Source organism: Amia ocellicauda, chromosome 22, assembly GCF_036373705.1.
Source record: "Amia ocellicauda isolate fAmiCal2 chromosome 22, fAmiCal2.hap1, whole genome shotgun sequence".
In the NCBI taxonomy this organism is placed as follows: Eukaryota; Metazoa; Chordata; class Actinopteri; order Amiiformes; family Amiidae; genus Amia; species Amia ocellicauda.
Genome location: NC_089871.1, coordinates 9,420,119 through 9,443,687, shown reverse-complemented (window position 1 = coordinate 9,443,687; position 23,569 = coordinate 9,420,119). Strand labels below are relative to the sequence as shown.

At 44.9% G+C, this 23,569-nt stretch overlaps 1 protein-coding gene across 1 annotated transcript in view; it reads left to right on the top strand.

Moving 5' to 3' along the window:
* The first annotated feature begins 1,927 nt into the window (after positions 1 to 1,927).
* The window catches only part of taok1a (TAO kinase 1a), a 38,979-nt gene continuing 17,337 nt past the window's right edge, over positions 1,928 to 23,569 (top strand). The window contains exons 1-4 of the mRNA XM_066695952.1: positions 1,928 to 2,472; positions 19,623 to 19,870; positions 21,976 to 22,047; positions 22,659 to 22,760. Coding sequence (XP_066552049.1) covers positions 19,739 to 19,870; positions 21,976 to 22,047; positions 22,659 to 22,760 — 306 coding nt within the window. The 5' untranslated portion in view covers positions 1,928 to 2,472; positions 19,623 to 19,738. The remainder of the gene's footprint in view (positions 2,473 to 19,622; positions 19,871 to 21,975; positions 22,048 to 22,658; positions 22,761 to 23,569) is intronic.

The window sequence follows — 23,569 nt, the reverse complement described above, 5'->3', positions numbered from 1 at the left end:
CTTCACCTTCAAAAACAAATCTCCTCATGATTATAAAGAAAGCAATGATGCAACTATAGTGCAGTGCTAGAACATGGAACACAAGTGAGGAAGTGTCTGTCTGTTGCGTGAGTCACGACACACGCTGGGATGCGATAACTGCTGTGTCTAGGCAGTGGGGCTTTGTCCACAAACTGCAGTGCTGGCAGCTCGGGTGTGTTGATCTGTGTGTGTAGCGGGGATTGAAAATTCGTGTCTTGATACATTGTAAACTGGCAAGTCAGATAGAGCAATACATTTACAGCTTGTAAGGGGGACAGTATTACTTTGTTAATGCTTTGTATTCTGGAAGATTGTGGACGTACAACCTGCTTGATGACTCAGAATAAAAGGTCCGATAGTTCGTTGGTAATCGCACACACAGGTGTTCGTTGTTAAGGTTGATTAGGCACAGAGGTAAAGATCACGTATAGGCTGGGATTAGGTCAGACGCTTGACCCAGCTGCTTATGGCTAATCACAAACCTGCCCTCGCTGACAACTTTGGTCTTCGTCATCAAATGGTGGGTTATAATTTGCAGATAGCAGCTTGGTCAGATCTTGGATTTAATCCCAGCCTTAGTCTTCGCCAGAGCAGATCACCCCAGGAGAAAAAAACAAAGCACTAAATGATCTTACCATAGTATCTTAGTCAACTTAAAATTACTTTTCCTACTGCAGAATGTACTGTACTGTGCACTGTTTGTAACCAACACCTTCCAAAATACTGCATGTGCATAGAGAAAAGACTGCAGTACTGTATCATTAATTAATTGTTTGATCAGTTGCTTAATTAACCTCTGTAGTCTGTTGTGCTTTATCACCTCTGTGCATTGTTTCCACTCGCAGACCCTGCAGTTCTTCAAATAGGCATCCCGACTTGCCTTGTTTTCATGGATTGTACAATTGTCAGCATGGCTTTGCAATATTGAGGCACGGACTGCAGCAAAACAAAAGTTAATTGCTGTGCTGAACCCTGTTTGTTCAACTTCTTTTGTTTTACGTTCCGTGTCTATAACCTCCTTTAATGAGCAGCACACCTCCCTAGTTAATATGAGTAAAAAGAGTGAAATGATGACTATGGATAAATATATATATATATTTCCACGCGGGAGAACATAATGCAACCAGAAAGCTCTGTAAAGTGACAGTGGTTTTCAGCAATTCAGCAACTGAATTCCTTTGTATGTAGAGGATACTGTTTGTCTGTCCTTGATTGCCTGGCCTTCCTGGGGTGTCCAGGTGTGATGGAGGTGTAGGAGTGGAGCAGGGCAAGATGGCACGGCCTGCCAAGGCGCCCCCACTCTTCTCGCAGAGGCGCCCCTGCTCCAGCCATTCCTCTCATCACCTGGCTGTTATAGTGTCGTGCAAGAGAAGTGAACGGCTGTAATTACAATGTTACTGCTTGTAAAGAATTAAAAGCATCATTGTAAGTTTGTAACAGATCTACAGAAGTCGTGTCTCCCTGAGGGAAGAGTTTAGTGTATTTGGTCCATCAGTGTGATGTGTTGCTGAACTGTTCTGGGGACCTCCAGGATTTTGCTGACCCCAGTTTGTGAACTGTGCTGTATTGTACTGGGGCCCCTTGCAGGTGGTAACATTTGGAGCAAACAAAAGTACCTAGTTTTGTCAAAACCAAGTTATAATAATCCCTTACTTTAGGTAAATACATTAAAAATAATTTATTTTTAATATATGGGGGGGACGGGGGACGTGTGTAATTTACTTTCTGAAGGAAGGTCGGTCTATGGGACAGATGTTAGGGAGTTTTACAGTAAAGTTGGGAACAGTTCTGTGTGCACCGGTATGGAGACAGCGGGCATGCCGCCGGTGGTCGCTGTCCGTCCCGCACGGTGGGCTCCGGCTCCCCAGCGCCCCGCTCCCTCTCGCGATGTCCCCGCCCCGCGGGACTTGGCCGCGCCGCCCGCACTCCGCGCTGCGGCCAGTAGGACTCGGCCAGCGGGAGGGAGTGGAGCTCGGGCTCCGGGAGACAGACGGCAAGACGACAGCAGAAAAACAGCGGCCCGACACGGAAAGCGACGCAGCCCCCACCGAATATCCCACCCGGAGCGACAGAACCGCCCGGGGGCAGAGAAGGGCGTGGTCGCCGGCTAGTTTGAGGGTGTTTTCGGGGTGTTCCTCGCATTTTCCCCCCGTGTTTGTCACACAGGGAGGAGGTGGATCGCACCGCCGCCATCTTTGGGACCGAGTGTGTAGGAGAGCGAGCGCCCGGGCCGAGGCTGTGGTCTGGGAGGAGTTTGGACACCTCGAAAAACAGCCAACTCGCTTTTACAGCAAACCCGTCAGCAGCAGCAGCGGCCGGGCTTCGCGGGGAGAAGGGGAAACGCACGTCTCCAGCGCGGCTCGCCTGCCTTCCTCCGCCCGCATTAGTGGAGCCCCTTTCCTTGGATACGGGTTTCGCTTCCCTTGCTTTTAAACCTGGCCTGTCGGACGGGTAAGTGCTGGCGTTCAGTCTGCTTATCGCCCCCTCGCTCGGCGCGGACCGCGGGTGTCACCGGGCGGGGGTGCGTGGTCCGTGGCCGTCCTGTTGTGCGGAGCGCGGTGCTCGGCGGGGTCGCGGATGGCGGTCCGGTGTGAGTGCAGCTGTTCGCTGTCCCACATCGTGCGTGATTTGGTGCATTGCTGCACAGCACCGTCCAGCTCCCTGTTGCCGAGCATGGACGCAGCTATTTCAGTCTGGAAAAGACGTTTATACTTCGCATTGGCCTGACAGAAATCAGGGGGCCCTGGCATCCTGGCAGCGAAAGGGGCATATTTCCTGTCTGGGATTTGTTTATTTATTCATTGATTGATGAATTAATTAAATTGATTAATTGTGTTAGCAGCTTCCCAGTTCATGGAAAATAACTAACAAAAAATCCTTTATTTATAAACCACTCCCTCTCCCTGACTGCCAACCCCCCCGCCTCCCAGCACACACACACCAGCACTACTAAAAAAGTGTATATATCATTATCTCATCGGAAAAGCCCTCTTATCTTAACCATTGAGTGAAATCCCCCAAAGAACCATTTAAAAATAATAACCGGCCGAAATAATGTCGCCTTCTGTGTTCTTTTGCGTGATTACGACATCCAAGTTCGCCCCTTACCAGTTTGGCTGATTAGCCGACCCCCCACCTGCACCCTTCATCATCACATGAAACAGGGTGTATCTGTCCTGTAGAGAAAACACACACACACACACATCGGAGGGCAGGGTCGGCCATAAGTTGGCTTTATCTGAATATCTTTACCACCCAAATGTTTGGAGCACAGGCCCGACTGGCTCCTCTACCAGGCACCTGAGAGTCTCCTTGTAATAGAGTGCGATTTAGACATGGACCCCGTACCCAAACTGGTAGCCCAACTTCAGCTCGCCTTCGCCGCCATTCCCAGTTTGCATGTGTCGTTTCCACACCATCAGCATCCAAATTGTGTGAATATCGTGGTCTATTGATAGTCCATCTGCATAGTGCGTGTGTCTGTGTGCGTGGACGGGATGAAATCAATGGAGGTCTTGCATTCCACATTCATTGACATTTGCTAATTACAAAAAGGAAAATCAGCAATCCAGTAAGATACAATACAACTAGTAGTAATTATCCAGCATGTAAAATAAATACCCTACATACTACAGATATGTTTTGAACCAGTTGTTTTGTTGGTTAATACAGCTCCCTCTGTGTCTTATCACCCAGCTGAGTGTAGTGCAGTACACTTTGTTTGAATGCTTTCATGGGGGGGATCTCATAAATAATAAGATAAATCATACAGACATCAAAGGCATAGGAAAGACCTATTGGGAATGGGACTGCATTTTCAAAAAGAGTTCTGCTCCAGAGCTGCAGGGTCGGCTTATTCTTGTCGGCTCAGAAACCAGCTAAAGGACACGAACTGCACCATTTGCGCCTTAATCCTGTAGTAATCCAGGCAGGGCATTTTGTGTGTGTCGGAATGCACCCAAACCGCTGGATAGCGGGGGTAACTGCGCTCAATAGGGTTTCTGTCAGAGGGAACACAGTTCATCCCCCACCATTGTGTCTGTTGACCCTCTGGCAGCTATTCTTAGCCGTTTTCTCCTGAATGCCTTGGTTCCATTGTATTTACACTCGGGGCTGAGACGCCACAGGGCTTTGCTCTGTGCTAGTCCCCATTTTCCTGTCTTTCAGGAATTTATAATGGTAGTTTGGTGGAAGCCATATAAAGGCAAGTGATGACACGATGTGCCCTGGTCAGGACCAGCTCCGACCATTGGGGACGTTCCTGAGACGGATATAAAGCCCCAGCATTTATCTCACTCTGCAGGTCAAAGGACGCTGATGATGATGAGGATATTAAAACATGTTCTGTGAATGGCGGGTTTTATGCTGTAACTTTATTCTTGTCTGGGTTTTAGCAAGTAAACCGCTAAGTTTCTGAAAGGAGTCGTGCTTTCTGTGTATACACTTTGGAGGCCAGTGCTATTCAACTACCGTGCCAACTGTTTTGTTCATTGTGTCACAGGGGTCTCTGAAGCTCTCTCCAACACGCAGACTGAGTTTGACTTGATGCTCGCAGGCCCTGCAGGTGTGCATGATGGGACTCTATAGTCGAATACAAAATACAAAGAAAAGGCTCAGTGTAGTGAATAATGTGAGGGTTGAGGGCCTTTTCTGCTGTTTCCCCCAACCACTCTCACAGCATATGTTCTAGTCAAGGTCTGCATACCCGGGCTAAACCCACTGGCCTCCTGTAAGCACCTGATCTTGTAGAGAGAGCAACCAGTCTATTTAGGAAGGTCAGCCAATTGTGGTGACTCTGAAGTACACATTTTATAACATTGGTCATTGTACACTAGGAAGGGGAAAAAAAAAGTAAACATTGTAAAAGAAAACTAAAATAAACTATTTCCTGCCTGAACAGAAGGTCATGACCTTGATTTTTTTTTTTTTTTTGAGCTTTAAATCCAAATCTGTTGATACCAGCTTGGGAAAATCTGTTGCAGAATGGTCTTCATTAAATTCTTAAATATATTTAGCAAAATAAAGAATCTGGCCAATTTTTAAATGATTTTTATGAGACTTCTTTGTTAAACCCATACCCTTATGCTGGTGCAGTTTAAGGGTTAATAATTTCAGCTTCTCTTCCTGAAGGAGGTCCCAGCCACATCATGATTACAACCTTGTGGGAGTAGTTATTTCCAGGAACCTGGCATTTTCCAGAGATAGGGTCAGAAAATAATAAAATATATCCACTGGTGTTGAAACAGTCATTTGGTTATTTATAGTATGTCTGAAGAGTGAATGCTTGAGATTATTAAAGATTTGAGTGAGCGGAGTGTTTCAGGAGTCATCTAGAGAAATTTCTCAGATGTCAATTCGGTGGACGCCCATCCAGGGGAAGGCAGAAGTGCTCGGAGAGTTTGACATTCACAAGAGGGGCAGAAAGGGGGCCCACATGCTTATTGGAATATCCATACACAACTCCTAGACTTTTGGATGGGAATCATGAAACTGTTCTGAAATACACACAACAAAGTGAAAATGAAGACTTGGTTTTATGATTTGGATTTTAAAAACAAAAGTGTACAGCAGGTGTGCATTTATACTGCAAAATAAAGCTGTTTGTATTTGCTGTGGAAGAAAATGGTGCAAAAAGTCACTTTGTAGTTCTTCCTGCCAGTGCCCTATCATCATTTGAGTCAGGTCTCATTGCAAACAATGTGAAGCCTCAATTTTTTATGTTTTTAAGAGCAGACGTTATTGTAGGATATGTGTGATGGAGGAGTGCGATATCCCCTCAAGGGGAAGCCTGCGGACACACACAGAGGAACTGAAGAATTTCCTGGACATTCCTGTTAATCAGAACTTAATGTGTGTAAACAAAGGCTTAAGTAAGGACTGACTGCAGTGTTTAGTCTTAGCAAATGAAAAAAAAGATTTAAAAAAATAGAAATTAAGATGTGAGGAAACTTGTTTCACAACCACTTCGGCTCCTCAGTAGGAGAAAAAAACAAAACAAAAAACAATGGTCCTGTGAACATTGCCTGACCTGGAAGGGTATCTCTAACTAAAGGTGATTTTGTGTGACACTGAAAGCAGAAGTCAATTGTGTTGCCACTGTTTTACAGACTAACTGCAATAAAAACGCACAGTATGAAATGGAAAGGTGCTCCAGGTAAAAACAAACAGCAATTCTGAAGGATTGCCTCGGGGGGTGGGGGGGAGATGTGCTTATAATTTGCTTGTAATTAGTGTCTTCTGTTTAGGTGTATACATGTTACCAGCAATGTGAGCAGATTCTACAGGCTTAAAATTAGGTACTGAATGAGTTTTCCCCACCATTGCCCTTGAATGGATGGACACAAGTAGGAATGAGCTCATTAGTGCACACTTGTCCTGTGTGTCCCCCTCAGACTTGCCTGGATTAATGCTGTCTGGGTGGATGGCTGACGGAGCATTGATAATGGGCAGCTTCTTGAGAGGGCTGATAAATGTTTCGGGCCCATCTCTTGACTGCTTGATGCCTTTACAGTACTTATGTGCAGGGGCCGAGCTGTGATCTACAAGCAGGTTTGCTGGTCGGCTGGAGTGGAATTGTCTCCAGCCCCGATAGGAGGAACAGCACGGTTGCAACATCGGTCCCTAAACCAGATGTGCCACCACCGTGTGCTCTCGGGCACTGCAGGTCTTATGAAAGTTTGGCAAAAACCTACCAGCGTCCTCACGTGTGAAGCTAGCACTACTAAAGGGCAGCTAGGACCAGAATTTGTTCTTTAGGAAAGGTCTCCAGACCAAGCGAATACCCATCTCGAGAGACTCTGCCTTTCTCTTCTCTTGGTCACAAGCTGCTAGAATAACATGCTTCTCTACAACACCATTTAGCTGTAGCCATGCAGGCCGGAAGTGAACTGAAATACTCTGTGAGAGCATGCAAGAAGAATGTCAGAACTGCCTTTCTTCTACTCCACTGCATACCGCTGTGTTTTCTTGAGTGGCAGCCCTGTCAGTACCCTGCTGCTCTATTGACTGGCCTGGCTTCAGCATTTTCACATCAGTTATAGGAGGCTGAACAGAGTTTGAAATGATTGCTTCGTTGTGGGATCTAACCTTTTTGGGTCACCTGTAGTTCACTGGATGTCAGTAAGCACTGGTGTGAGTGAATTGTGGGTTCAAGGCAACTAGCTTATCCTGCAGGTTGCGGGAGTGGATGTAAAGTAGTATTATCATTATAGATTATGGTTAATTTTTTAATTGGTCTACTTTTGACATGTCTTTAAAGTGAACTAAATGTATACAACTAAGTCCATAAAACAATTCCTGTTGGATAGCCAGGGAGCTCTTGGGGCTTTTAACAGCATTGGGCATCTCCAGGGTTTTCTCATACCCAAAATAATTAATGCAAATTGAAAAGTACCAGTTTGGCTCTTTGTATAGGTAGAGTGAAGCCCCTCCATCAGCAGGGCAGCGCTGCACATGGGTAGTAATGGTGACCAAGCCTGAGCTGACTGCAGGTGTCTCCGTCCAGGAATTTAGTATTTTAGTTAGTTTTCAAGTGGCTCGGTTAATTCTCTCCTGGATGGTTTCACATTCACGGCCCCAGTCCTGGATATAGCAGGACTGTGTACTATACCGTGTGAAAGGAAACTTGGTGACTTACAGATGAAAGGATAGAATGACTTGGCAACAAAATGCCAAGCACAAAATGGATCAGGCACAAGCACACCAATATCTGGTACCATGGCGTTGTGCATAATTTATGGCTGAGGCTCAGGTCATGACAGAGCTGATGTTTATACCATGAGTGCAGAAGAGCTATTGGCTTAATCTTAAGTGGGCTTGCACTGTAGCTCCAGCTTTTTAACTTGGTGACAAAAAATTAACTGAAACTGCAGACACTTTATGAAGAGTCACTTGTCTGTCTCCTAACACTGGAGAGTACCTTCACCATGTGGTCCCCATTGAAGGAGAGAAAAGCGTGGCAAACAGGCTTGAATAACCTTAATGCTAGTTTAAATTATCTCTCCTGATCTGACCTCCACTTGATGAGTGTTTTTATATTCTGCCTTTACCAGGATGTTGCCAGAGTGTTCTGATCTTGCCATGAATGAAGAGTCGAAAGTGGGTTGCTGATGTTCCCTCTGCTCACCGCTGTAGTCCGATTTTCAAATCCATTCCTCGGAAACGGGCAGTCTTATGACCGAGGCATCAGTTTGTCATGTTTCCGTAACCGTGCAAAACAAGGAGAAAGCATCTGCAAACTGGAGTGAAGAACTTTAAATAAAGAAAATGAAAACCGTTTTTTTATTGATCCAAGGCTATGAGGAAGCACAATAAACTGCATCACTAAACTTTTCATGCATTTTGTACAGAGTAAACCTTCTGCAATACTGTTTTATAATGGAAGGGGCAAGAAGGAAAAAACGAACATGGCTTGAGTTTGATCTAGTGCAGAGACCGTTTGAAGTCTGTATTGGGGCGCTCTGAGCAGCAGCTCCTGTAGCAGACGCTTTGGGGTTTCCATTCAGTGTAGGTGGTTAGTGAGCAGCCACTGTGACAGGAGGGCTTGTCTGCTCCCTAAAGCCTGCCCGACTTGTGTAGGTCAGCGCGGATGGTTAATCGGACGGTAAGATTGTAGTATGCTGTTAAGACCTGTGTGTTCAGTAAGGTGAGATGTTGAGAATACTGCCCAGTGTGGGTACGCTGACTACAGTTAGCTGTGCTGTGTTGACCTGCAACAGTCCAGAATCGAATTTCAAAAAGACCATTTGCATTTCCATAGTACTTTTCTTATAAATACAAATTTGTTGCTTCTTTCGATGTTGTTTTTCTTATGTAACAAATGTCCTGGTGCTTTAGGAGTCCCAAACAAAAACATTGCAGTAGGAGAAAGTATTAAACTGAGCCTGAGTAACAAAATAGGTCCTATGGCTGAGAGTGTGGAGAAGCCATGCCTACCCTGCCCTGCCCTCACAGCCACACAACAATCCCCTCACTGTTCTCTGGACGGGCCTGTCTGTTGGGGGCGAGAGCAACACCCAGCGCTGCAATCGGGGCCCTTTAGCAGCATGGGATCGCAGGAGAACAGCCGTCATTGAAACAGAACTATCACCTGCAGCCCTTGGAGTTAAGTCATGATTCCAGATGCTTAACAATTCACTACAGACTGTGAGACTCGAGCAGGAGAGTGACCTTAATTATGCAAACCTGCTACCACTGTGACTCCAATTAAGGGTTGACTCATTAATTGTTTGTTACAGAAATTATGATTTTCTTTTGCCCTTAACCCCAATTAGGAATTGTTTCCTGTAGAGTTTCGTGTCTGTTTGATTTAAAGTCTGAAACAGTCTTTGTTTTGCTTTTTGGATTTGTTTACTATTAATATTTAATTTTTCTCAAGCTGAGTCTGTGCCCTGTGGTTCTGCATGTGCTGTGCATGGGTATTAACAGCATTGAGGTCTCTGGGAGGTTATCAGAGATTAAGGACCCGTTTATAGCCGTTCATCTTGTGGCTTTCACTGCCATCGAGATATAATTGAGATTAAAGCATGATACCTGTGCTTGCATTAAACCAAAAGCTTTGCTGAGGAAGCAGGTATTGTTGCCAGCCAGATTAGCAGCAGTCTGCTTATTCAGGCAGTTAAAGCAGTAATTTGCAGTCATGTGCGTTTTCCTGTTGTTTCATTCATTTCTTGTTGTGTTTTGGTTTGCTCTCCATTCTGCACTATTGTGCTGCTGTTGTGCAGATGCCTGTTTATTCAGCTTGGCAGACCTGTGCACTTTAGTAAGAGGAGTTAGGAATGATTGTTGACTGGGCAGAGTGTATTTAATCAATTTTGTAATTTCATTCCAAAGTAAAAACTACAATTTTAATTAAAAAAAAAAAAAAAACGAACGGTTTGCATGCCATTAGGGCTGAGGACTTCAATGGAGAAACGGGTATGGGTGAAGGATTCCTCTCCTCTCATGCCAGGTGAATTCATTCATTGTTCCTTCTCTCTACAAAGGGTTTCTTAATCAATACAGATTCTCACAGCTGCTCTTCAGATTGAAGTGTTAATCAGCTCAGTCAGTGTCCCTACAACCCCCTCCCTGACAACTCAATCTGGGTAATCAAAAAATGGGTTTCTCTAGTCACTTGCCATTCTGAAGCTAAAACCACATCCCAGACATCATCAGTATGCCTTGTAGGCCCATTATTGAAGCACGTTAACCCAGGGGTTAAAATCATCCCATCGGCAGTGTCATTTCCTGTGCACGAAGGATTCCGAGGTTGTTTTTGCTGGAATAGTGAGATCGCGTCTCAGGAAATGGTCTGAACTGAATGCAGTCAGGGCGAGTCACACACAGTCCATGGAGGCTGTGCGGTGAGGGAGGGGGGAGGGCACAGATGTAAACAGCTTTTCACAAGTGGAACCATAAACTGTTATAAGCAAAAAATAAAGCAAAGAAATGTATTTAAACCGGGCAGCTCTGTAAGACAAGAACAACTGGTGTAACAATTCGGGCTGACTGGTGCTAAAGACAATCTAGTCCATCTAATCGTAGCCCTGTTCCTAAGGAAAGAAGGAAATCGGTGTGCGACGTTGGTGAGGGCTATGTTCCGTTTCCGTACTGTCGCTCTCATGCCTGCTGTTCAGGTTGTGCAGGGGCAGAGGGGGAGGGGTGGGAAGGGTGGCTAAGGAGAGGAGACTCTCCTGTCACTCATCATGCACAGATGATAGGAGGCTGTTGCTGTGGAGACAGCCAGCTATTACATCATGCCAAAGCAAGGATGTGAATTATAAATGGCTTTTCTCCAGGGAATAGACTTGACATCACTTGAGACCGGAATCCTATATTCATCACGGCAGGCAGGGCACTGGAACAGAAGCAAGCCAGGCCAGTGAAGAGGGCTACTATGAGTCTGCAGTGCCTGCCTACTGCTGTGCTTGTGAGGTTTAAACTGGGACCCATCATGTCACAGTGTAGTAAAGGGAGTATTGGAGCTCTTTGTAACTGCTGGGCAGGAAACGCACTGGAAATGGGCAGCTGCCTTTCTGTCCACTGAGCAGGTCCTGCATTGGCAAAAGGGGGTTGTGTATGTCTGTCAGAACAGAAACAGGTCTCTGTCTCTGTCTCTGTCTGTCCATTCGTTCACAGGACAGCTGCCTTGTGTCTAATTCAAATGTTCACTGTAGACTAGAGGAGGTCCAGCCCTTGTTCCTGTTGAGTGTCCAGCCACAGAGTAGGGCAAGTGGAAAGGAAGTGTAGCCCGATGAGCTCAGCAGGTGCAGCACAATCAGAGTGTATGTAATCCACGGAACAGGCTGGGCACAATGACAACATTGCAGAACAGGTACAGCGCACACAATGTCAACCCATGTCTGTCTGAGCAGCGGGCCCAGCACGCAGTGGAATCTCAGTCTGCTGGTAGTCTGTCGTGCCTATCAGTACACACTTCCCTTTTTCCTTTTGCATTACTTGTCTTAGAAGAAGCAGAAGCTGCATTGTGTAAGGAGGGTGGCATTTTTAGTGGAAGTGTTTGTTTTTTAGGTTATAAGTTATTTGACATACAACAACCAGGCTTCAGAGAGTATTTGTAAAAACAAACTGGACCATAGAGCACTACAGTGTCAGACTGGGGAACTGCAGGAGGTTGAATGCAACATTAATCAAAATATAAATAAAGCTAATTTTCTCTTGGAGCATGTTTTAAAGTTTGTACATATGACAATCAGGCAGAGTTCACCCACAATTGGAACAAAAGCTCTTGATAAGATTTGAGTGCTTATCGTTATGTGCGAATTGTTGTACCCCTCCGCTTTGCTTTGCGGTTTTCACACTCGAGCTGCACGAGATGCCATGTCCTCAGCTGATGTATTATCTTTCATACGTCCTCTTCGCGGTGCTTTTTGGGTACACTTGGAAGGTTTAATTTAGTCTGTGCCCCAGTACTCGTGGTTGTGGCTGTGGCAAGGGCCCTTTAATTTGGGTTCCCAGGCCTGCGTGTGGAGGCCTGTCCCGACAGCCAGCACTGCAGCAGCTCTCCCACCCAGCTCTGCGGTTGGCCTCTCTATTTATAGCTCTCTGAAGTCAGCTGGAGCCTCATGACTCCAGTGCAGTGTTTCACTGGGGTCCCCGACAGGGTTAAAGCTCTTTGTGTTTGTGTGCTGCTGCTTTCTCTTCTGCTTTTTCCTTGTTTTTTTTGGTGTTGTACACCCCCCCATCTCTCTCTCTCTCTCTCTCTCTCTCTCTCTCTCTCTCTCTCTCCTCGCTCCATGCACTGATGCCTCTAAAGCAAGTGTATACCAAGCAGGTGGAGTCTTGGTTTGTCATGTGTGCATAACTTTATAGGTTGTAACCACAGGCTTTTCACTAGGGCAGAGAATTTGTTTGTTTCTTTATAATGTACATTATTGTGTACAGCAGAGGCGTTCTCTCTTAAGGCCTCTCAATCTGTAGAAAATGGGTTTTAGATTTATTTTGATTTAGTTCAGAACATAATTATTTTTAAACAAGTTCCTTAGCTGTGTGCTACAAGAGATTAACATCTCTCTGAGGAAGTAAAATCAATAATGACTTGCTTTTTGCTACCTGACATAAAACATGGTGCCATTATTTCAGGTTAAGTGCCATGTAGTCAAAACAAAACCAAAAAAAACACCTTCTCTATTCCTCACCTTGCCGTTTGTGTTGACGCATGACACGTGCCACGTTTCACACATTCCTGTTTCTTGCGGATGATGTGCTGATGTGTAGGGTGTTGCTCACCTTAAACGAGGAAGCCACTGACCCAGATTCCAGGCTCAGCTGAGAGTGTAGCCATGCAGGCACATCCGTGGAAAGGCAGAGGGGGTTTGTATGTTCCTATAAATAGCACAGCTAAATGCAAACAGTATTGCAATAGCACCAAAGTCAGCACCCTCGGAATAATCGCCTACTATTAGAAGGCTGCTCTGTAGAGTAGACTGAGACAGATGGGACGGGGACAAGCTAGACATTAATTCATCATTTATTTTTATAGATAAAATGTCTGTACTTTTAAATCAAGATAATTTTTTTTGTTGGTTTTATTCCAAGTGCAAAATTCGGAGTGTATGTTTTCTGCATTTATGCCTATGATGAAGCATAGTATTTTAATAATTGAACCTGGATAATAGGGAGTGATTTGAAAAGTGTTTAGGAGGAATGACTGGCTCTAGCATGCTGGAAAAGTGTATCCCCCAGGGCTGCAGTGTGTTCAGTAGCTCGGTGTCTCTGTGCTGGGCTGCCATGTGTTCAGTAGATCTGTCTCTGTGCTGGGTTGCCGTTTGTTCAGTAGCTTAGTGTCTCTGTGCCGGGCTGCCGTGAGTTCAGTAGCTCAGTGTCTCTGTGCTGGGCTGCAGTGTGTTCAGTAGCTCAATGCCTAGCAGCAGCAGTGAGAGGTATGGTTGGGTGTCTAGGGAGCTGGTGGTGTTGTCTGCGTTGTGCTTTGTGCCTTTGTGCCTGGCAGGTCATGTGTCTCTAGCGCCTCCCTAAAATGACTCGAACACCATGACCTGCGCCCCGGGAGAGAGCGCAGGGACTGTTGTATAACCAGCTGTATCACAACAATTGCACTGCTTTCAGGGCTGGGCCACTGAATCACACACTCTACACAGCAGCCCTGACAGAGCACAGTCAGCTGGGAGTCAGAAGGCTGTGTCTGGGTCTTTTCCTTCTGCACTTCACGCTACTCTCCTCCTGGGGGGGTGGGATTCATAGTTGTTGGAATGTGAACCACTTCCGGCAATACAGTACTGAATGAGCCAGAGCGATGGAGAGAGAACTGTGGCCTGAGTTTCTTCCAGTCATGAGTCGAGCCCCAGAGATTCAGGTTCTTAAGAAGCTAGGCTGGAGACTGGATGTGAAAGTTGTAGGAGTCGCACATAGGGACACTCGCACACCATCCCCTGTATCATGTTACCAATTGTTTATTCTTGTGTGCTTTTTCACAATATCAATCGAGACGACGTGGCTGCCAGCACCCGTTTCAATCGGGAAGGCCTCACTGCTGTCTGGCTGTTTGTGGAGGTGACTTTTCACTTTCCTTTCTTGAGCATTTGTAAGTAGCTATTCAGGCCAAGGTGATTAACACATGATATGTATAGCAGGCATGGAGGGAGTGTGACCATGCAATTGGTGGATGTGTGTGAGAAGTTACAAGCCATGCTTCATCTGCTGATTCACAGGGAGCCTTAAGAACAAGCCTGGTGTATTGGTATCTGGGAACCTTTGCTGTGCCAGACAGCATCATTTTCTTGATTTTAATATTCTCTTTTTACTCTTTTATTGTGGCAGTGGAAATGCCTTTTGCTAATTAATCCTAGGAAAGTTTCCTTTTTTTCCCCTATTTCATTTTTTCTGTTATATACTAATTGTATTACATGTATAATTGTATTACAGTCTTCCATTATTTCTCCCATTTGCAAGCTAGGATTAATTTACCAGCTCTGTTACTTGAGGTGTTATGGGATTTTCTTTTCCCCCCTCATCACTATATCTATATCTATATCTATATATATATATATATATATATATAGATATAGATATAGATATATATATAGATATAGATATATATATCTATATATATAATTTTTTTTTCAATCCTCCTTCTCCTCTTTGCCCAGTTAAGCAGTAAGGCTTGTCTCTCCTTGCTAGCTCCTTGTTCCTCCTTTAAAGATCGAATCTCACCAAAGTGTACATTTGTCAGTATTTCCATAGCCATGGCTCATTTTTCTAGAGCAGTGCTACCCAAACCCAGTCCTCAAGGGCCCCTATCCAACGATTCTTATAGAGACGTGGCTGAAAGTATTGGTACCCACTATTGGCCCACTATTCTTGAGCAAACCGCTCCAGTTCTCTCAGGTTTGATGGGTGCCTTTTCCCAACTGCGAGTTATAGCTCTTTCCACAGATGTTCAATGGGATTTAGATCTGCTCTCATAGAAGATGAACGGTCCAATGTTTTCTTCTCATCCATTCTTGGGTGCTTTTTGAGGTACGTTTCCATTTTAACGGGCTGAATGAGTGATAATGCGATTGAAGACACCTGTGATACTAATTAAGAGAGTGGTCTGCTCTATCCCTACAATACAGTTATTTCTTAGAAATTCTAAAGGGTATCAATAATATTGCCCAGGACATTTTACAATGCATTTTATAGAATAAGCAAGAATTCAGTTATTTTCAGTTGTTTTGCTTTGTTCCACTGCAAACCAAACACATGCATGTATGGATGACAAAATCTCTTACAATTTTCAGGACAAATGGTGCATTATTTGAATAAAATGCAAGGGTACTAATACTTCCAGCCATGTCTGTAGGTAACCTTACATTATCAATTTCTTAACACATTGAACCATTTCAATGTGATCAATTAAGCAGGTGTTTTGTGAAATTAAGTTGTGTGGAGATTTGTTATAAAAAAAAAAAATGAACTACTCTTTTCAGCCCTCAATGACCAGAATTCCATTAGTTGAACAAGTTAATTGCTTAATTGAACAATAACTTGTATGTGGAGTCGAAATTAGCGATTTAGGGTGACTGACACAACTCTCCAGGACCGTGTTTTGGCACCACAGTTCTAGCGTGAACGCCGCAGGTGCTATGAATTGGGAGTGAGTTCTTACACTGAGCTGTGTGCCCTTCTGCTGTATTCAGTTCACTCTGCCGTCTCTGTCGCTAATTATACTGAAGGTTCATATGGTGGATGATCTTAAGATTAGGCTGTTGATGGATCTCTCTTTCTAGTCAGTCCTCCTCCCTCTCTGTTCATATTTCCCAGTGCATTTGCTCCAACTTTCTCTGCTCTCTCCCCTTCCTGTTCTTTTTTTTTAAATATATTGTCATTTGTTTTTTCATATGCAGTACAGACTGAAAACGCTACATTGAATGTTAATTTAGGGACCATGCAAGTGTACAGTAGGACACTACCCAGTACAGCCCGTCTCTCTCTCTCTCTCTCTCTCCCTCTCCCCCTTCCCTACCTTTTTCATCCATCTACCCCCTTCTGTCCGCTCTTGTTCTGTCCTCTGTCATCAACCCCCTCCGTCCGTCTGTCCCCTCCCTCTCCGAGCTGGTTGTGTGTCTGCAGTCCTCATGCCATTACCGCAGTGTTTAAAGCAGCGTGTAATTAATATTGCGTAACCCCTGGCAGGCTCCCTGCGTCAACCCCACACATGCTACCCCACGCAGGTCTGTTCATGCTGACACAGGGAAAGAGGGAGAAAGGAGAGGAGGAAGCTGGTTGATTAACTTGCGCCTTGCCTGAAATAACCTGCTTCCTATCTCTGCCTCTGCCCGATTCACCGTGGCTCGCTGCAGCTGTCATTACGGTGTTTGGCTTTCTTGTGATGATTTGATAATATAGCCATACTTACAACAAACACGCTCCGGGGGAATAAAACCGCTAACTATGCATTGCAATTTTATGCACAGTGAAACCGAACAACACTCACCTACTAGACAATTACAAATGCACACATTTTGTATGCCAACTCCATCATCAAGTTGTATGTATTGATGGAATTCAGTTATCAATGTTTATTGCATGTTTTTCTTCCTGTATCCTGTCTCTGCTCCTGAGCGAAATGCTGACGTCTCGGTAGACTCGTGCCATGTGAATAGTTTAATAGAAGATAATTTGGGGCTCATAAAAATGTCCCATATATTTAATGAAAGTCCCTTTTCTCTATGAGATACTGATTAAAGACTGTAGTGAACTGGAAGGGCAGGATTTGACACCTACTGTACACTCGGGATGAATTAAATTAGGCAGTGAGGGGCCTGGAAAAATACAGAAATGAAAGCGCAGTGTAGTTCTCTGATGTTCTAGGAGGATATTCATACGTAGGATTTTATTTGTCCCCTCTCATTTCTCATGTGTGTTTCATTCCCTGGCATTGGGCTTCTTGGAGGGGTGAAACAAAGAACCAACCAGTGATCAGAACAATCTGAAGGCAGGTGTGCAAGGTGCAAACTCACAAACAGGTTTACTCTGTTTACGATGAAACAACAAGTGTGTCCTGTTTTCACTAGGTGTTGGTTGTTTTGTCTGCTTTCTCTTGATTGCCAAGACTGGAGGAGCGAAACTATAACTATTAGGCTGCTTAGTCTTAAGTGGTCATGGCTGGGAGGAATCAAGTAGTATTGTTTTGGATCTACAGTTCATTTACACTCGCTGCCCTTAAGCATACTTCAATAACATGGGCAGAACTACAGCTCTGTTTGTTTCCATAAAAATCCTCTTATCTACTGGAGAAAGGGGATTTAAAGGGCAAGTAGTAGGGATTCTGGGAAAATGTAGCCTTGTGTTGCTCATTTGGAATAACCCGGGTGTGATTTCTTTGCATTGCTCAGCTTCTGCCGAGTTCTTTAAACTTAATAGCTTTAAATCCAATGCAATCCGATCCCTTTCACAACATTAGCTTGCATCTGTGCAGTGTAATGCCACTTGAAGCTGCTAGAGAGAGAGAGAGAGAGAGAGAGAGAGATAGAGGGGCAGGCAGGCAGGCAGGCAGGCGGTATGTATTTTTTAATTGTTAAACTGTACAATCAAAAACAACGTAAGTCTAAGAAAGGCCTAGAGTTGTGGCTGGTGTTTCAGTTGACACAGCGGGTGTAGCCATGCGAGAGGCTGCTGCTATACAGCTTGCACCTGCCGCCACCTGACACCTGTCTGGACAGCAGCTCCACCCCTCCCCACCTGCTGCTCTGCCCGGATCCTACTTGTTTTCACATCGCGTTCACACCTGACCTGATCACTGCTTGCTCCTCTTTGTTTACCTGTTACACCCCGAGCCTAACACAAAACAACACAGGGCGCTATACAACCAGTGGACCGTAGAGTGTATGTAAACGGCACCACAGTAATGCAGTGAAGTCATTCAAATGGCTGCGTTGGGCATAGTTAAGGATGCATTGCTGGGAGATGTCTGTTTCATGATATCCCTGGTGCTGGTTATAATGCTCATAGGAGTGTAGCTGCATCCTGGAAGTGTGTGGGACCATGATTAGAGAAAAGAAACCGAACATACACAGCTTGCGAAATGTTGCAGAACTCCGTCTGGCTGCTTTGTCGTCCAGACAGACACAGACGCACACGTGCGCGCGCACACACACACATGCTGAAGTTGGACACAAAGGACAGTCCTGGATTCCTGGTGATGTCACAGCACTGTCGGATCCAGTCAGTACTATGTAGTCCTGTATGCTTTGCTGTCATAAAGCTTGTCTGGCTTCCCCCTTTTTACACAAGAAATAAACTTCAGTAACTGGAGACACTGGTGACATGTATGTATGTAGATCTAAAGCTTAGCATATGTAGCAGTCCAACATGACCCACACTCACAGGCTCCATCCCTTGTCCCTCTCTTAGCATTGTGTTGTTTTGGCAGCAGCCCCACTGTGGCTCCTGCACACTTCCTGTCTGGGGGGGCAGAGGGACTCAGCTGCACAGTCCATCTGAGCCAGTTCAGATCCTGTATGCATACCGGGGCTGAGGAGGGGAGGTTTATGGCCGTTATCTCAGTCTTATCTGCTTATACATAGCTTTCATTTTCTTTCTGCAGCCACCTTTGTATCGCCTTCTTTCCTGAAAGCTGAAGTGCCCAATGCACTCTTCTACTTAACCCCCCTCCCCCCAAAATAAAGTAAATAAAATGTCTGCTTCTGAACCTAAAAGATTAATAGTTTTTCTTAGATGAGCACTGCTAGCTGGAGAGTAATTGAGCTCACTCACCCTCATTGGCAGTGGCATGGATAAGTCTTGCCCTTGCACTCCATGACTGTGATTTGGTGCACCTGTGTCTTCAGTCTGGCTTTCCCTGGAAAGTCACAAGACTGATGTAATATCAGCAGCCAAATCTAAATAGTCACAAAGTATCAGTTTACGAAGCAAAGAACAAATCCTACCACCACCAGTCACCAGCCCAGCCCTTCTTCTATGTACCCTCCCTCCCTCTCTCTGCTGAACAGATGCACAGCTCAGTGTCGGAGGGCTGGGCTGCAGTTGGCCAGGCCGGTAGACAATGCCCTTTTTGTGGGAGTGTGAGCTCATCGCTGGTCATCCCCGGGCAAGGCTTCAGGGCAGAGCAGCGCAGGGCAGAGCGGCCAGGGCCTGGCCCCAGCACCACACGCCACACAGCGCCTACGGCAGCCCACTGGGCCCAGCACTGCGTCCCCGGCACCCACGCGCCATTGTCCATTGTCTGAGTGCGTGCGCGTGTGTTTGTATGTGGACAGCGCTGCTTTGTCAGGATGGGGGGATTAATGAAAAACGTGATCATGATATCTTAGGGCAGTTTTTTTTTTTCTCCCCCCTCCTTCTTGTGGTCATGATTTGTAATTTGCTGAGACGGGGCACCTTCACATACAGGAGCAGTGTGAGAGGCTGGAGCCTGTGACTAGGAGCACCCCCCCTGTGTCTTGCTTTCTTGTATTTGAATCTGAGTGAGGGTGGTGTGTAGTTGCTGAGATGGTTACTCTTGTGTTTCCAGGGCAGGTGACCAATGTTTGAGAGTGTTTTAGAGATCCTGTGAGGTGTTGAGGGAGGCTGTTCTAGTCTGAAGTTATTGGTAATTTGCTTGTGATCATTAACCCCCTCTCTTCCTCTCCGCCCCTCAGGTGCCCATGCGTACGAGGCCTCGATCCTGCAGATGAGCCAACGGTCGGGGCGGCAGCGCAGTCGGACACCCAGATAGTCCCCGGCCCGGCTCAGCCCAGCCCGGCCCGGGAGCAGCATGCCCGCCACCGCCCGTGCGGGGAGCCTGAAGGACCCCGATATCGCCGACCTCTTCTTCAAGGAAGACCCAGAGAAGCTCTTCACCGACCTGCGAGAGATCGGCCATGGCAGCTTCGGGGCCGTCTACTTTGTACGTACTGCCGACGCTTTGGTCTCTGTTTCCTGCGCCTCTGCTGACGGCTCCAACCATTCCAGCCACTTTGATTTTTTTCCCCTCCTTCTACCAGCATGCAAAGTGGCTCTACATTAAAAAAACGTTCTCCGTGCTGCCTTGTGGCTCTCAATACCACACCACCCCTATTGTCATAATCTGGTCCTGAAAGCTGAAACGTGTGTTTTCTGCAGTCTGCCAACATATTTGTGGAGAGCAGTTCTGCGCAAATCAGCCCTTAAATCCCGTCACTGTTGCTATATCAAAGCCAAACCTGATAGTAAATATTAATAACGTTTCTGCTGGTTCAGACACTTCATTGTGAAATTTATGTGACAGTGGTAACCCAAAGCTCAGTCTGGTAACGAGTGGTAAATCATGTATGAATGTTGCAGTCCTGCCATATAAACCCTCCATTAAAGCTGGTGTCATCATTATTTAATTTTTTTTAACATAAATGGGTGTACCTATACTTTCTAAATATGTCCTGAAAGTCTCATTCACATCCATTGCTTATTAGATTGAAAGAATACAGTTTAAAGAAAATAAAAATAAACTTTGATTCCTCTACCCAGAATAGTGAGTGTGCGATGTCAAATCAGGACATTCACTGGTATAAACAATGTTTTGTGTGAAAGTATTGATGTGGATGATAATTCACCCCCACAGTCCCCGACACCAGATACAGGAGCGCAGGATATACACATTTTATTTTATTAATATGTGGTAGGGTGCAGACTCCTTAACTGAGAGAAATTAACCTGATAATTAGCTCCTGCACCTTCTCTCAAATTAATAATGGTGCCTAATTATCATGCACGGCAAACAATGGTATAATTATAATAATAATGGATACAATATATTAATTTTCATGTATTTCATTATTAATCATATGTCCTTTGTTCATATGCAGACACTAATCCATTAAAGTTGTTTACTTTGTTAATACTGTAGTCAATTGCAATAATGTGCAATTACTCTCCCAATCAGTAACATTGCTCAGCTGTTTGGAGGCAGGATGTTGAACTGATCATCACAATGACTTGTTTGTTGCACCATCATTCAGCAACCGGATTAATCTGAGCAAAGGTGTAGGGATAATTAACACGTCAATTTATTTAAATTAAGCAGCTAATTTTAAATCTTGTTCTGCGTCAAAATGTCCCGGTATTGTGGGGCCAGCTAGTAACCCTACAGAGTAACAGTACTAGCACATCACAGAAAAAGGTGCGTCTCCCAGCTCGGGAATTCTGTACAAAATAGCTTGTGTCTCTCGTTTCTTTAGTTTAAGCATTGAAGCAAGGTGAAAGAAGTGGAGCATTAGACACAAAACACGGGAAACTGTAACCCATTATGAAAACATGAGAACCAGAAGTATCCTTTTTATGACTTAGTTATTGCACAACTTTCTTCCCTATATATCAGTACTAATAATAGCTTATTTATTCTCAACTTGTAGCCTATTTGAATCTGATTACATAAATCAACAGCGAAACAGACATTTTCACAATACATTTGGAAAAATAATAAAAAAGTTGACGTTTCTGTAGAAGATTGGGGATTTAAATAATCACAAGACAGAATGTAGAATAGCCTCTATGTCCCTTACTGCACATTGAGTCCCAGTACTTTTTTTACTGAAAGATGCTGTGGTCCTGCAGGTACCATCTGGATAAATTGATGGTACTGCATCCTTATTTAATTGTAATTGTACAGCACCCATCTTGAATATCATTGAATTCATAAAACTCTCTTCCATAAAGTGGGTGCTGCACATGAAGTTGATGTTGGGCTTAGCATCCCAATCCCCCCATGGAGAAATACCAATGGTCCTGCTGTGTTGGAGCAACCATGTATTATATACCTATTTACCATGGTATCTCTTGCCTTTAAACTGTTGAGCTGAAGCTTGCTCTGCTAACAGATATGAATTGTTCTGGTTTTGTGACTGTTCTCTCCATACCTTCATGTACTCAATTAAAAAAACAATGTAGATTTATGTTAAACAAAAGCCACTGTATGAATTATAATGTTTTACCTTTATTGATTAAGTAATTCCCTTGTTTGTGTTGTGTGTTGTCCAGGCCCGGGACGTGCGGACCACAGAGGTGGTGGCCATTAAGAAGATGTCGTACAGTGGGAAGCAGTCCAACGAGGTGAGTGGCAGGGCTGGGGTGGCAGCCAGGTCACTGCTCTCTGGGCCACGTACAGACCATCCCCCCTGGAGATCCCCTCCTCTCAGTGTAGCAGGCCTCACAGTCAGTGCACTGTAGTTTCACTGCTCAGCTGTGTGGATGAGGTGTGCCAAGGTGCGTCTTAAATGAGATCAGGGTCCCTGCCTCTCAAGAATGTCTATAAAGTAACAAGTTATTTTTTTATCTTTCTTCCTCACACGCTCAGTCTTAAGTGTTTTATTCCTCAGCGGCCTGATCTCAGTCTGATTTTTGACTTCCAAAGGATTTTCTTCAGTGTTCAGTTCGCTGTTGTGGGATTTGTCCCAGACCTGTAAAACAACAAACCAGACCCATGTCGTTTAATGTAAAGAGACAAAGCAAGCACGCACAAAGTCAGGTGAAATCAGATTTAAGCTGTTGGAATCTGTAAAGCGCAGTGTTGCACTAACCTTACTTGTAACTTTCAGATTAGTGCTAATCAGATTAGGGCTAATCCGGGGAAGAGAGTGCTCACCATTCAGCTCCTGTCCATACAGCTCTGTTTACCACTGTGTGTCAATCCACGGCATTTTCCTTCTCTCTTGCTTTGACAGAAGTGGCAAGACATAATCAAAGAAGTGAAGTTCCTGCAGAGAATACAGCACCCGAACAGCATCGAGTATAAAGGATGCTATCTGCGGGAGCACACGGCCTGGGTGAGGCTTGCTATACACTCACTCTGAATGTTGCTGTATATTTCTCTCTCTCTCTCTCTCTCTCTCTCTGATTTTCATGATTAAATCCATATGAATATTATTTAATTCTGTTAACCACACAATTACTGAAACACAAACGTAGCTCTCCTCTAAAAGGCAGAGCAGACATCGCCCTCTGGTGGGTAGAATGGGAGTAGATGATGATGATGATGATTGATTGCACTAGGCAATGTCAGACGCTGGCCAGAGCAATGAACTCTGGGCTGTCTGGAATCTTAAACACTTTACACGGTGCCTAGTGTTATTGTTTTAATGCTGTGAGAATCGGTACAGTGTCTCCATCATACAGGAGCTCTGAAGGTGTCTATACTCTGGTGTGTGTACAGGGTGGTTGTGTGTGTTGTGATGCACACTAAATGGCTATTCTTTGGGTGTAGTCTGATTTTTCTTCACATCAGCTGTATTTGCAGGTGCCCTATTACAGACACAAATGTGTTTTATGACTACAGTCATGAGTGTCTCCAGCAAAGCAAAAATGCTATTTCAGTCAGCACTTTTGACTGAGCCTTATTTCTATACACTGACATAGCACAGGTGGGTGTGCTAGATTTCTTCGTGCCTGTGTGAGTTTGTGTTCCACCCTAGCTTTTGGTCACTCGGGCCAATCATATTCAATCTTCAATTGAATTATTTACTCAATATGACCTTCATTACTACTAGTGATAGCCTTTAATTCGCATTAGAAAATGGGATAAACCCTTGCCAAGTAGGCTGTTTCAATCAGCAGGTGTTTTGCTGAAGAGTAAACA